The sequence below is a fragment of the Phyllobates terribilis genome, unplaced genomic scaffold (genome assembly GCF_046119375.1).
Source record: "Phyllobates terribilis strain yellow unplaced genomic scaffold, ASM4611937v1 Scaffold_1__5_contigs__length_1240528914, whole genome shotgun sequence".
Lineage (NCBI taxonomy): Eukaryota > Metazoa > Chordata > Amphibia > Anura > Dendrobatidae > Phyllobates > Phyllobates terribilis.
In genome coordinates this window covers 1,012,234,684-1,012,249,801 of record NW_027362761.1, presented here as the reverse complement: position 1 = coordinate 1,012,249,801, position 15,118 = coordinate 1,012,234,684, and the positions used below count along the sequence as shown (strand labels likewise).

At 42.7% G+C, this 15,118-nt stretch overlaps 1 protein-coding gene across 2 annotated transcripts in view; it reads right to left on the bottom strand.

Annotated features, from left to right (window-relative positions):
- SH3RF1 (SH3 domain containing ring finger 1) overlaps positions 1-15,118 on the bottom strand; it is a 231,248-nt gene that overhangs the window by 77,295 nt on the left and 138,835 nt on the right. For both annotated transcript variants that reach the window (XM_073644112.1, XM_073644123.1), the window contains exon 3: positions 13,674-13,949. In XM_073644112.1, the coding sequence (XP_073500213.1) occupies positions 13,674-13,949 (276 nt within the window). The remainder of the gene's footprint in view (positions 1-13,673; positions 13,950-15,118) is intronic.

Here is a 15,118-nt window from a genome sequence, read left to right as displayed (position 1 = left end):
TGGTTCTACTCATTGCTGGAATGTATTGAAATCATATTTAGGAAAAGATTTTGTGGTCAAGCGTGTCTGACACACGATGGTCAGCACATTTTGATGCTGTTCATGCTCCGTATGGGGGTTTTGAAAAAATAAACCATGCACTGGGTCCTCTATCACTTGACAATGAACAGCAAATGAATACAAGGAAAGAGGCAGAAGGATTGAGAAAAAAAATTGAAAACCTGTAAATCTTTCTCACAATTAATTGGAACGACATCCTAGAAAAAATGAACAAAACAAGTAAGGCCGTGCAGTCAAAGGATGCGAACATCCTTGTTGCCACAAATTTTCTTGAGTCAATGGAAACCTATTTTCAGGAAACTAGAGACAAATTGAGTGAATATGAATTCAAAGCCAGGAGTATGTGTCCAGATACAGATTACAGTGATGGGCAAAAACGGGAACGAAAACGAAATGTGCGTCTTAGTGGATATGATGGATCAGCAGAAGAAGAGGTACCTCTCAGTAAAACTGAAAAGTTCAAGATGGAAACTTTCCTCCCTATTCTCTAATCTTTGAACTGACAGAACGGCAGAGGGTTATTCACAGATTGGAAATCTGTTTTCTTTCTTCAGTGAATTGAAAACCATCGCTTCTGATGCACTAAAGAAAAAGTGTGAACATCTGGTTAATATGTATCACAAGGACCTGAATTACGATGACCTTTTAAATGAATGTGAGCATCTCAAGCGCTACATGGCTCTTGCTAAAAATTGTAAGACTCTCCCAGCACTGTACAGAAAAATAATTTTGAACAATTTTAAATCTGTATTCCCAATTATTGAAATTGCACCCAAATTGATCATGTGCACGATGGTGACCAACTGTACTGGAGAACGTTCTTATTCAAAACTGAAACGCATAAAAAATCTTCTTTGTAGCCCAATGGGGCAGCAACGTTTGAATTGGCTTTCACTCATGTACATGGAAAATGACATCCCGAAGACCACTGACTTCAAGCCAATAATAAGGCAATTCTCTGAAAAGAAATGCTGCAAATGCTTGTTGTAATACGAAGTTTGTACTTTCAGACTCTGCCATCTAATCTGTGTGGCTTACTGAGTATTATTGTGTTTTTCAGGTCTTGTGTATTGTTCAAATGTTGATCATGTTGATTAGTTGCATGTTTTTAATGTTTTAATACAAGTTTTGTTGAAGTGCCAGTAAAATAAATATATGTTTAATATTATCTACTACTAATAATATTAATATTATTTACATTTTATTCCTGCGAGTGGTTGTCGTAGGGGCCCCAGGTTTGCCCAAGGGTCCATAATACTATTAAGACGGACCTGGCACTGACATAGGTCTATTACATTAGGCTCCTTTAAAAGAATAATTGCCTAATGGCTCATGTGCCTGTGACAACAAAGTGAGTAAAGGACTACTGTACAGATCAGAGGAGCACTGCAGACATAAGACATGGGACGGACAGGGCTGCCGTCTTTTTGCTTTGCATGCATATTGCTATGTTATGATAGCCAGAGGCAAGGAAAACCCTGGACAGTAGAGCGTGTTTGTTCTTGCAGGACCCTGAGCAGCCAAGTACTATTATCCTCTGCGAAACTACAAGTATGAGAGCTCCTAGGGACAACTAAATACACCTTAGTACAACGCCAGCTTCATGTCTTGTGGAACTGAGTAGTGTGCCTTTTAATATGGCAGTGGAAATAGGGGGACCATCATGGTAACAGTATGGAGTCCCCACATTTACAGATCCAGAAGGTGGAATTTCTATACAGGTTTTTACAGTGTGCATTGTCTCAGAGCCCGGTGTGACTATCGATAGGACGGAAGATGCATGTGAATGGTTGTAACTTGTAAGACATCAGTTTGGATAATCACACTGCATTAAAGGTACCGACAGCTCTGCTTAGATGCATACTTTATCTGACTAGTCAAAAATGTATCGAAAATATAAAATCCATGGTACATTTCCAGATAAAACAACAAGATATCCAAAGATACCACTACAGATGCTGCATGCTCATTTTAAAGCCACATGAGTGTATATCAATAATCCCATCCCCCCATGAAGAAGAATTGAGGATCTAGTCCTCTAGAAGGTGAGGATGTGAGTAGATATACATTAATATATTAATATATTCCACAGCAATGTGGAATATATTAGCGCTATATAATAAATAAAGCCGAGATATTGATGAAATGTAATTGAGAAGAATTCCATGTGGAGATGAGTCGGTAAAAGAAAAAGCTGTGGATTCAGTCTAGCTTGTGTGGCAGTCACAAAATGACTAATCCCTCGTCTTGTGTCACTCAGATGGTCTCCGTTCCCGCTCTCCAGTACTCAAGTTGTCACATAATAACAGGTTCCCCCGAGGAGTCGATGTTGGCTTAGAAAGAAAGAGTTCCAAGTCGTGGCATATGAGGTATTGCTAGAGGCTTTATGGATTTACTGATGCGTATTTTCCAGAATGTGTTTTTACTTTGCCACAAGCCAACAAAAACCTGTTTGCTTTGGCATCCCAAGTTGGAAGAACATGAAAAGCTGTATCTTTTACACAAGTGTATGCCTACACTTACAAGTGTGCACCTAACTCAAATATGACTATATCCAAGCCAGACAAAATCCAATGATCACCTAATAAATCTGGATTTGTGTGTCCAGAGGGAATAATCCCTGCAGACGTCCACAGTTATTCTTCATCCTTCCTACCATGACAACACCTTATTTTACATGTATCTTTCTTAATGCAAGAATGTGACTTCATTTATTTCCATATATCACAGACAACAGATTTTACTGCACTGTGAAAGTCTCGTCTCGTGCAGTCACCTACGTACGGAGTGATGTAAACTGTTAGGCTATGTGTGTTATGTTCTGCTACCAGAGCTAAGGAAAGAGAGGAGATCTGTCCCTACGATAGAACTCAGCTTGATCCCTACGATGTAACAGGGAACCTGATCCTGCGATCAGACCTGCTAAAGTCCTCAGCTAGTCTGTACGGAGACCTATAGATGTGGGGAAGGAATCCCTACAAGTACTAGGGACTGGGAGCAAAATGGACACCTCCTAACAAATAGTAGCAGACAGACGAACAAACAAAATATATAGAACACAGAGGTCCGGAGACCAAGCAAACTAACAGAGTTAGATACTGAGCACAGGCTAGCTAAAGAGTTGTAATACAATTAAGTCCAGCAAAGCCAGAAGGGCGGAGCAGGACTAAATAGGCCAACAAGGTCATGTGACCAGCAATAGAAAAAACCTAAGAGCAAGGTTCTAACAGTACCCCCCCTTCTAAGAGGATCCTCCGGATCCCCTAGGACCAGGCTTATCAGGAAATCTCCTGTGAAACGCTCTGATAAGTCTGGACGCGGAAACATCATCCGACCTCACCCATGAGTTATCCTCAGGTCCGAAACCTTTCCAGGCCACGAGATACTGCAAACTACCTCTATACCGTCTAGAATTAAGGATGCGAGAAATTTCATATTCCCCGTCCTCCACCACCGGAGGAACAGAGGCAGAGGCGTCACAATCCGACACAACAGCTTTTTTCAACAGAGAGACATGAAACACCGGATTAATTCTCCAGGAGGTAGGAACCTCCAACCTAACAGCAGATTGGTTGACAACCTGAAGCACCTTAAAGGGCCCTACAAACTTGGGACCCAATTTCTTAGAAGGAATCCTCAACCGCAGATTCCTAGAGGACAACCAAACCATGTCACCAACAGCGAACAAAACCTCCTGTCGTTTCCTATCAAAGTAGTCTTTAGATTTTCTGTTAGCCTCCTGAAGATTACCACGCACATCCGTCCAAACTCTCTCCAAATTGCCGGAAAAATTCTCCTCCTCAGGCACAGCAGATACCAACTTGGAGAACGACCCAAACGACGGATGTCTCCCAGAACAACAAAAAAAAGGCGAACAACCAGCAGAAGAAGATGTATGATTGTTCAGAGCAAATTCAGCAAGTGGCAGAAACTCAGACCACCCCTCTTGATTGTCTGCCACAAAACAACGCAAGAACTGCTCAACATCCTGGTTTTTCCTTTCTGTCTGGCCATTAGATTCAGGATGATATCCGGATGAGAACGACAAATGAACTCCCAACCTGTCACAAAAGACGCGCCAAAAACGAGCCACGAACTGAGGTCCCCTATCAGAAACAATGTCAGTAGGAACGCCATGAAGTCTGACAATTTCCTTGACAAAGGCCTTAGCGAGAGTCTTAGCGCAGGGCAGTTTGATGAAGGGAACCAAGTGACACATCTTGCTAAAACGGTCCACGACCACCCAGATGACAGTAAAACCCTCAGAGGGGGGAAGGTCAGTTATAAAGTCCATAGCCAAATGTGTCCAAGGAGCACTGGGAACCTCCAGAGGGCAAAGTAACCCCGCAGCAGGAGTATGTGAGGACTTAGATCTAGCACATATAGTACATTGACGCACCCACTTAATGACTTCCTTCTGCCATCCAGGCCACCAAAAACTGCGACCCACCAGTCTCTTGGTCTCAGAGATTCCGGGATGACCTGCCAACCGAGATTCGTGACACTCAACAAACAAATCTCTCCTAAAGGTCCCAGGCACAAACAACCTCCCATGGGGAGTGTTAGATGGGGCATTCTCCTGTGCTTTAAGAATCTCATCTTCCAGAACGGAGTCCAAAGCAGCTATCACAACACCTTCTTGTAAAATGTTCTCCTCTTTCTCAGCACCGACTATGGGAGAAAAACTGCGAGACAAAGCATCCGCCTTAACATTCTTAGTACCTGGGATGTAAGTAACGGAAAAATTAAACCGCGAGAAAAACAGTGCCCACCTAGCCTGACGGGCATTCAGGCGCTTGGCAGCATCAAGATATATCAGATTTTTATGATCCATAAAAACCTGAACGGGAAATTCAGCACCTTTCAAGAGGTGGCGCCTGTGTTCAAATGCGAGTTTAATAGCCAATAATTCCCGATTACCAATATCGTAATTCAGTTCAGTCTCCGAAAAAAATTTTGAAAAAAAGGCACAGGGATGTACTCCATCCCCGTTATCCTGAGACAATACTGCGCCAACCCCCACAGAGGAAGCATCAACCTCAACCAAAAACGGCTTAGTCACATCAGGCTGCATAAGGATGGGAGCAGAGGTGAACCTCTCCTTGAGATACACAAAAGCTTCAATGGCCTCAGCAGTCCACTGAACCGCATCAGCACCTTTCCTGGTGAGATCGGTCAGAGGTTTGACAATAATAGAAAAATTTTTAATGAATTTTCTATAATAATTGGCGAAACCCAAAAACCTCTGTATCGATTTCAAACCAATAGGCCTAGGCCATTCCTGCACAGCTTGAACTTTCACTGGGTCCATCTCAAAACCTTCGCTGGAGATAATGTAGCCCAAAAAACTAATTCTCTGTACAGCGAACTCACATTTCTCCAGCTTAGCAAAAAGCGAATTGTCAATTAATAACTGTAATACTTCACGTACGCTCCGCCAATGAGATTCCAGATCCGGCGAATAAATCAAAATGTCATCCAAATACACAACCACATTTTTGCCGATCAAAGGTCTAAGGATGTCATTAATCAGATTCTGAAAAAATGCTGGAGCATTGGTGAGACCAAAAGGCATAACCAAATTCTCAAAATGACCCACAGGAGTGTTAAAAGCAGTCTTCCATTCGTCACCCTCCTTCATGCGCAACAGATTGTATGCCCCCCGAAGGTCAATTTTAGAGAACCACTTGGCCCCCACTAACTGGTTAAACAGATCAGGAATCAATGGCAGTGGGTAAGGATTGCGTACAGTAATTTTGTTAATCTCACGAAAATCCAGACAAGGACGTAAACCGCCGTCCTTTTTTTTAACAAAAAAAAATCCAACCGCCACAGGAGACTTAGAGGGCCTAATGTGACCGGCGGCCAAACTTGTCTGTATGTATTCCTCCAAAGCCTTTCTCTCAGGAATAGTAAGGTTAAATAAACGACTTTTAGGAAGAGTCGCTCCAGGGACAAATTCAATAGTACAATCATAGTCTCTATGGGGAGGCAAAACCTGCGATTCCTTCTCAGAAAAAACTCTCCAAAAATCCTGAATAGGAACAGGCAATTCCCCCCTATCCACAGCTGCAATACGCCCGTTACAACACTTGTCATAACATTTATGGCTCCAGGATTTAATTTCATTGGTAGACCAATCCAGTACAGGATTGTGCAATTTTAACCAGGGCAATCCCAACACCACCGGAGAAGGCAAGTTATTCAAAACTACCAAATCCAATTTCTCATGGTGAACACCATTAATAGTGAGAGGAAATTCACAGACCTTGAGAGTAACATTCTTCAAAGGGGAGCCATCCACAGAAACCACAGCAATGGGGGATGACAAAGGTTCGGGTTTTAAATTGAGTTTTTCCAAGAATCCCCCATCAATTACATTCAGAGTAGACCCACAATCGACAAACACCCGAAATTCCATAAATTTTTCCTGAGCAATAGTGGAAGCAGCTAAAAATACACCCTTGGAATTTAAACAGGCAATAAGGGCATGACTGACCATTTTTTTTTCTTTCTTCATACGAAGCACACAGCTTTTAATGAAATGACCAGAATTTCCGCAATAGAAACACAAACCTTCAGAAAATCTGCGGTCCTTTTCTTGAGAGCGAGGTGCCATCACTCCAATCTCCATCGGCTCTCCACTGTCAGTACACACATTCTCATGACCAGAAACTGACATAGCAGAGGATTTGCTCTCATTAACCCTTGCACGCAGTCTCCTATCCACCCGTATAGCTAATTGCATAGCCTGTTGCAAATCTTCAGGTGTGGGATAAGCAATTAGCAGGTCTTTAACCCTTTCACTAAGCCCAGCAAGAAAAAGACTCTTCAGAGCAGAATCGTTCCACCCTATTTGAGTAGACCACCGACGGAAATGAGTACAATATTTTTCCACATTACCTGATCCCTGTCTCAAACGTCTCAACTCAGTCTCAGCAGATGAGACACGGTCAGGATCATCATATAATAGCCCCAAAGCAGAAAAAAAACTATCCACTGATCTAAAGCATGTATCACTAGGTTGCAAAGAAAAGGCCCACTCCTGAGGCTCTTTGCGCAAAAGTGACATTATGAACCCTATGCGCTGGGATTCATCCCCAGAGGACCTGGGTCTCAAACGAAAATACAATAAGCAAGCATTTTTAAATGAAAAAAATTCTTGGTGTTCACCAAAAAATAAATCAGGCAAACGTACCTTAGGCTCCAAGAAATGTGCTCCAGGACAGTTACTCACGTGCTGACGGAGCTCGGCCACCTCCAGAGAGAGTCCCTGCAGGCGTTTAGCCAAATCCAGAACCGACACCATGATGGAACAGAAAAATCTTTCCTTAGAGAATTTGCGGGCTGGACTTACTGTTATGTTCTGCTACCAGAGCTAAGGAAAGAGAGGAGATCTGTCCCTACGATAGAACTCAGCTTGATCCCTACGATGTAACAGGGAACCTGATCCTGCGATCAGACCTGCTAAAGTCCTCAGCTAGTCTGTACGGAGACCTATAGATGTGGGGAAGGAATCCCTACAAGTACTAGGGACTGGGAGCAAAATGGACACCTCCTAACAGAAATAGTAGCAGACAGACGAACAAACAAAATATATAGAACACAGAGGTCCGGAGACCAAGCAAACTAACAGAGTTAGATACTGAGCACAGGCTAGCTAAAGAGTAGTAATACAATGAAGTCCAGCAAAGCCAGAAGGGCGGAGCAGGACTAAATAGGCCAACAAGGTCATGTGACCAGCAATAGAAAAAACCTAAGAGCAAGGTTCTAACAATGTGCCCACGATGCAGAAATACTGCGGATTTTTCCTGAGCATTTCTTCATCTCCCTGGCAGAAAAAATGCATGCGGATTGTACATGCGTTTTTTTCTGCCAGGTAGAAGCGGATGTGAAGCGTTTTGAACATGCGATTTCGCATGCGGGATGTCAAGCGCTTTTCCAAGCTTTTTTAGCATCACTTGGAAAAGTGCTTGACAACTTGGTCACACTATATAAATCCATGCAACTGGCATGGATTTATATAGTGTGACCAAGTTACGATGCTGCAAATGCAGCATCAATAGTTGAAAAATAAAAAAAAAATACTCACCTTCCGATGGCCCCCAGTCTCCTTCTTTGGTGCGTCTGGTGTCTTCGACGGCTCGTGGTGCTCTAAAAAGGACCTTCCATGACGTCATTTAGTCATGTGACAGTTCACGCGACCGCCAACATCAGCGGTCGCATGACCTGTCACATGACTAAATGACGTCATGGAAGGGCCCTTTACACCACCGCGAGCAACCGAAGAGCAAGCAGCACCGCCGAGAGCAGACAGGGGGCCATCAGAAGGTGAGTATATGTTTTTTTTATTCTTTTTTAACTACAGGTACTCTGGTACCCGGGTCTGGAGGAGAGTCTCCTCTTCTCCAGACCCAGGTACTATCCACGCATTGGATCGCATAATATCTGCATGTGTACGTGTAATCATGTGGATGTTATGCGGTCCATTGCAAGTCAATGGCGGCGATTTCGCTGCGATTCCGCAAAATTAATGGTTGTGCTGCGGATTTTTCTGCAATGATAATCCGCAGCGGAAATTTCCGCAGCATGTGCATTATCATTGGGAAACATGGCAGACAACTTAACAAGTGTTTTTAATGCATTTTCGCGGCAGAAATGGTGCCGCGGAAATGCATTAAATCTGCATCGCGGGCACACAGCCTAAGGCTCTGTTCACATCTTCTTATTCAGGTATACTCTCCAACATGCCCATGGGCCCCCATGCACTTTGCGTGTCAAAAGGGTGTCCTTATACAGCACACTAGGCCAATATGTCAGGATACATTTTTTATACTGTATAGAAAGGCAACTCCAATACAGAGGGGCACAAGTTTTTAGAATGGCCACCACATGGCATAATTCAAGAAATACTCCCAGCATACACATCTATCGTGCCTGAAAAATGAGACACCAACTGAACCTTAGGCTATGTGCCCACGATGCAGAAATGCTGAGGATTTTTTCCTGAGCGTTTCTGCATCTTCCTGGCAGAAAAAAAACGCATGCGGATTGTATATGCGGATTGTACATGCGTTTTTCCTGCCAGGGACATGCGGAAGTGAAGCGTTCTTCACATGCATTTCCGCATGCGGGTGTCAAGCGCTTTCCAAGCGATTTTAGCATCACTTGGAAAGTGCTTGTGACAACTAGGTCACACTATATAAATCCATGCAACCAGCATGGATTTATATACTGTGACCCGAGAGAATGTCAAAAAATAAAAAAATAAATATATACTTACCCTCCGATGGCCCCCGCAGTCTTGCTTCGCTCGGTCCCGGCTGCCGGCAGCAGTAGAGTGAAGGACCTGCCGACGTCAGCGTCGCGTGACCCGTCACATGACTCTGACGTTAGCGCAGGTCCTTCATTCCATCGCGAAGTGCCGGGAAGCAAGGAGGAGCGCAGCGCGGGCCGCCAGAAGGTAAGTATACATTTATTTTTTATTTTATTCTTTTTTACAGCTTTTAATGGTACCTGGGTGTGGATGAGACTCTCCTCTCCTCTACACCCGGATACCATCCGCAAATTAGAACGTGCCAATTATGCGAGTACAGATGCAGTCTTGCGGAATTGGTGCGTTCTAATGCAAGTCAATGGCGGCGAAAACGCAGCATTTCCGCAAAATAATTGGTAGTGCTGCGTTTTTTTCCGCAATGATAATCCGCAGCGGAAATTTCCGCAGCATGTGCACAGCACATGCGGATTATCATTGGGGGACATGGCTGGCCTTCTACCATGCGTTTTATAAGAGTTTCTGCAGCGTTTTTGCCGCTGCGGAAAGGCTTAAAAAACGCATCGTGGGCACACAGCCTTAGCAGGCTGTCTCTGGCAGGAAAACGCATGTACAATCCGCATGCGTTTTTTTCTGCCAGGGAGATGCAGAAACGCTCAGGAAAAAATCCTGAGCATTTCTGCATCGTGGGCACATAGCCTTATTCTGTTTGAACATTAACCCCTTCCCAACATGTAACATATATGACATGCAGGAGCAGACATTTCACATAACACATACGTACCCGCCGGTCCCGGCTCAGAAACCGGTGAATCCTTGCAGCGTCAAGTGCCTGCGTTGGGGGGATTCATATGTCTGCAGTCACACAGAGTGACTGCAGACATCAGTTTAGACCGGACAATCCCTTTAAGCAAATCCACTGACATGATTATAAGTAATAAGATTAATTTAAGAATAAACATCTTGTAGACATTTAGGTGATTCTTCACGTTGGCCCATAACGTAGAGTGGTCAAAGCCTTTCCATGGGCTACCACACCTAAACTACCGTAACTAAATAAATAGGTAGAACATTCTATAGCACCACAGAAAATAAGTGAAGGACTTTAATGACCTAAAACCTGTTCTCTGATGGTGTCTGTTCGAGTTTGGATTCACGTTTCTGTGTCATGGGGAGACACAAAGAGTTACAGTTCAGTTACCATATGCAAAATGTCTTAAGGAAGTTCACATGAATGCCGTGTGGGTGGCTTACAAACAATAATTTCACTGAAAATTGGATATCCAGCCAAGAAGTAACTTGTACACGCTTGCATTGTGCTTGGAATAAATGGTGTATTAGCATCTATTTTTCATGTTACTGTAAACTGAAAAATAACACATGAAAGACGCGTCAGCAGGTGTGTCACAGCATCAAAAGGCCTAAAATCGCTGTCCTAAGGGGTTCTTGTTCTCTCCTTTACTGCATGTGCTTGTATGTTATTTATAAGAATTACTAAGCGCAGTCCTAAGAGACAATTGTTTCAACCTAATTGTTCGCTCTCATCCATCACTGTGAAAATTTCCATTTCTGGTGGGCTAAGGTGTACCAGAAAAGACTATTCCCTGTAGCATAGCTTGAGGTGAACTAGAATGTAACAGTTCCTCGAGTCACATCACTAAGATCAAGTCTACCCAAGAGCTTAACCTCTTCAAGGAAACATACAATTAAAAAAAAACTACTATTCTGTTTCAAAGTGCAATACAAAAATACAAAAAAAGGTAAAAAAGTAACAAAACAAGCACATCAATAATCAATATTTTATTTTGTCTCCTCCTTCCCGAGCTTAGGCTATGTGAATAAAATTTTTCGGACTTAAAGGGGTTGTCTGGTCACACGATACTGATGACATATTCACAGGGTAGATGATTAATATGAAATCAACAGACAACCAACACCTGGCACCCCCACCAATCAGCTGTCACTTGCTCTGTAAAAGCGATGCTCCATTCAATTTGCAGAAAGCCTCCTATCCTATACTGTTCTGCAGTACCTGTCAGCAGCACCTACACATGGAATGAAGCAGGGCTTTACAGCTCTGTTGAAAGTGTTTAAAGTGTCAGCAAATGACAGCTGATTAGTGGGGGTCCAGGTCTTTGACCCCTACCAATCTGATATTGATGAACTACTCGGTGGATAGGTAACTGGACAACCCATTTAAAGGGGTATTTCTGCTAAAGCCAGTGGTAGCATATCCGCAGTTTGCTCAACTGTTTCTATAATTCCCTTAAACTTAGAGAACTGAAAAAGACTAATGGAGACAACCAAGTACATTGCTTAGCTGTTTTTGTCAGTACCACAGACATTGAATGAAGTGGCCCGGCTCATCCTTGACCACTACTCTATTTAAATGTCACAGTGTGGACTGCACTGATGTGGAATATTGGGCTTGGATCTACGGTGCGATCATGTGATGGTGGGGTCCCAACAGTCAAACGTTTATTACCTGTGGATAGATGTAAATATCCATTGTGTGACATCCAAGGTGACAGAACAAAACTACTATACAGCTGTTGTTCTGTGTTCCGCCCAGATTGTCTGATCACATTCAGCTCATTCATCACAAGTCAACCACACGACGTGAAAATAGTCACAGCAATCCGCATCAATGAAAGTCAAATAAAGTATGTGCAGACTGAGAATAGGAAGCCCCTACCACCTGCACAGCCAGCACTACAATACAAACGTCTGTGTATAAGAGCAAGCCCTGAAAGAGCAGAAACAAGCACACCGAGACTAAAGACAACAGGGCCTTCACCATGCCCCAAAACATTGCTTTCCCCCGCTGGGCAGAGGTTATTCTAAGTTCAGCAAACTCTTCTCTAATGTGTGATTATTCTGGGTCTTAATGGATCTTTCATGACCACTGATGTGAAATGATGCCCCACATGGTCATTAAACCACTCGAGTGTTCTCAGTCATCAGCCATTAATGTTTTACCTATATATTAGAGGGGTTGTCCACCACTTTTTTATTTTACAAATGAGCCTATGGAGTTATGAAAGCTATAAAAAAAAAAAAAGACGAAGACTCACCATTCCTTAGTACTACAGCCCACTGGTCCCCCACTGATTTCCCTGTTTCTGGAGGGTGACCCCTACAGTCAATCAGTGGCCACACCTGCATTGTGCCATCCAAGACAAAATAGATAGCTCAGATGTGACCCCTGCAGTCAATCAATGAGCAGCAGTACAGAAAAACAGTGAGGGTCCGATAGTTTTTTTTCAGACCACCATGGACCCATTTTTAAAATAAAACATTTCAAATTGAACTAAAACCCTCAAATGTAGCACAAAAATCTACATAGTGTTTCCTATGATTAAAAGGTGACAACAGATTTACATAACAGTACGGTTTACATCTAAAAGATGTGGAGAGTAACCTATTAAATACACAGTTCAACTTATCTGGTCCGGATTTTGAGTTACATGAGGTTTTATTTCTCCATCCAAAATAGCTAAGCAAGCCCCCTTCTCCGTCACAGCGGATGTATAGACAGAGAACGTGGAGAAGAGGGTTGGCTCAGAAATCTTGACCAGCTGCTTAAAAACAATCACTTTCAGCTAGAGAACCTTTTTAATAATTAGAACAGCAAATAGTTTGCAATGTTATTCAATGCTTGATGCAAATTGTCTTGGACTCTAGTGTTACCGATAGGAAGTAGCAAGCCTAAAGGTCAATATCGACTCTCTAATGAGCCTTGTCATATGACATAGGATAAAAGCCAAACCCAAAATCTCAATTTGTAGACACAGTGTTTCGGGATACTGCCCCTCGTCAGTGCAAAGTGTGAGATCTGGTTTGGCTGGTTGAGAGGGGTCTGACTGGGATCCAAGGGGTAACGTTTCTACTTGAAGAGAGTGACATGTCAAGCCTGACATGCCAAGGTGAGGAGACTTTTAAGTGGCAATGCTCCTCAGGGAAATATGCAAATTGTCTCTTCAGAGAGGAAGATGATAAGATCTCTAGTGCCACCTACAGGAAGTAGCAATCTTAAAAGTCAATATCGAAAAAATCCTCTTTAGGTGAAATAATTAAGAAAAAAAAATGCAATTCTGATATTGGATTTTATTTTTACACTTTAATTCTGCAGTAAAATTGACCCGTCAACAGGAGTCTTTACATTTGTAAAAATAATTAGAAAGTGGCCAACCTCAAATAACTCAATGTAGATGCCTGTAAATATAGGTTTTGTCTAGTAATTCAAAATTCACATTACTTGAATCAGATCTATATGACTTTACTAGAAGCTGGTGAACCATCACTATTTTCTACAGGTAGGTTATCCAACATTTCTTACCTTTGAAAAGGGTAAGCAGTCCTTGTCAGCTTCCTTGTCTTTCACTTCAAAGTCATAAAGTGCTTTACATTGAGGCGGAGGTTGAGGTAAAGGCTTAATTATCTGCACAAAGTTGGTAGGGAAGAAGCCATGGACTCCATTCATTTCTCCATGGTACCAATTTTCATCAACCTGTCGGCGTAGGACAATGATGTCACCTTTGTTGAATTTCAGATCCCCGGGTTCTTTGCCTTCATAGTTGTACAAAGCTTTGGCACATGGTAACTGAGGTACACCCTGAAAACAAAAGGACATATTAACATTAAGAGATTTTTTACAATTGACATCAAAGGGAATGTAACATCTAAAAAAATCTATACTGTATACATCAGATTTAATATTTTCGACGATTTTGCTTTCTTTATTTGAAAAACAAATAAAGTAATAATAATCCTGAAATGTTGCAGTTTTTACTCTGGCCAATCAGCCTCATAATAATCTGACACTTCCTGTTCTGTAGTGTTCACTTCTCAGCAGTCTCATTATCACCACAGACAGGATGACTGGTAACACATGTATATATATATATACATACATACATACATGTCGGACTGGGGTACATTTGTCCCACCAGAGAAAAATCACTCTTGGGGCCCACCATGCAGTTGCCATATATAGAAATAGTATAAGATAACCAGTTTTATTGCAAAATGCGGTAATATCATTATATAATGTCAAACACAGTGTATATTAATCAATAAATAACCAATTTAGCTTAATGAATAATAAAGCAAAGAAACACTCCAGGCAAAAGAGGAACCCATGTCTCATTTAAAGTCTGTGTGGAATAACACAACAATAAATATTTTTAACCCCTTTATGACTAATGACGGACGTAGCACGTCATGAGCGGGTGTCAGTTCCCGAATCATGATGTGCTATGTCTCAAGGATTAAACACACAGTGACAGTTCCCTGCCGACAGCGATCACTGACAGCTGAGCAGCATGGGAATAGGTGCTGGGAACCATGCAGTCGGTCCCTGCACTTAGATTGCTGTGATTGATCAGCCAATCTGACTGACCAATCACAACATGATCGTGCAAGAGGTGCAGAAGTATCAGCACCTCCGCACGATCACCGCTAACAGCGGAGCCTCTGCAGTAACAGCCAGGGACCGTGCCCGCACAGCCCCTGGCTGAATAACCCTCCACATGCCACGATCAAGAGGGATCACGACATTTGGAAGGTTGTGAGGGAGTGGGCTCCCTCTTTTACCCCAATTGGCACCCCCCATAACGAAATCAAGGAGAGCCAATGGTTGTCCTGGCAGCCAGAGGTCAACAATGACCTCCTGGTGTGCCAGGTACGGTGGCCTGTTAGAACCAGCCATAGGCAGGGTGTAATAAGACATTGTTTGATCGCTTGTACTCTATACTGCAACACTACAGTATTGCAGTATATAGT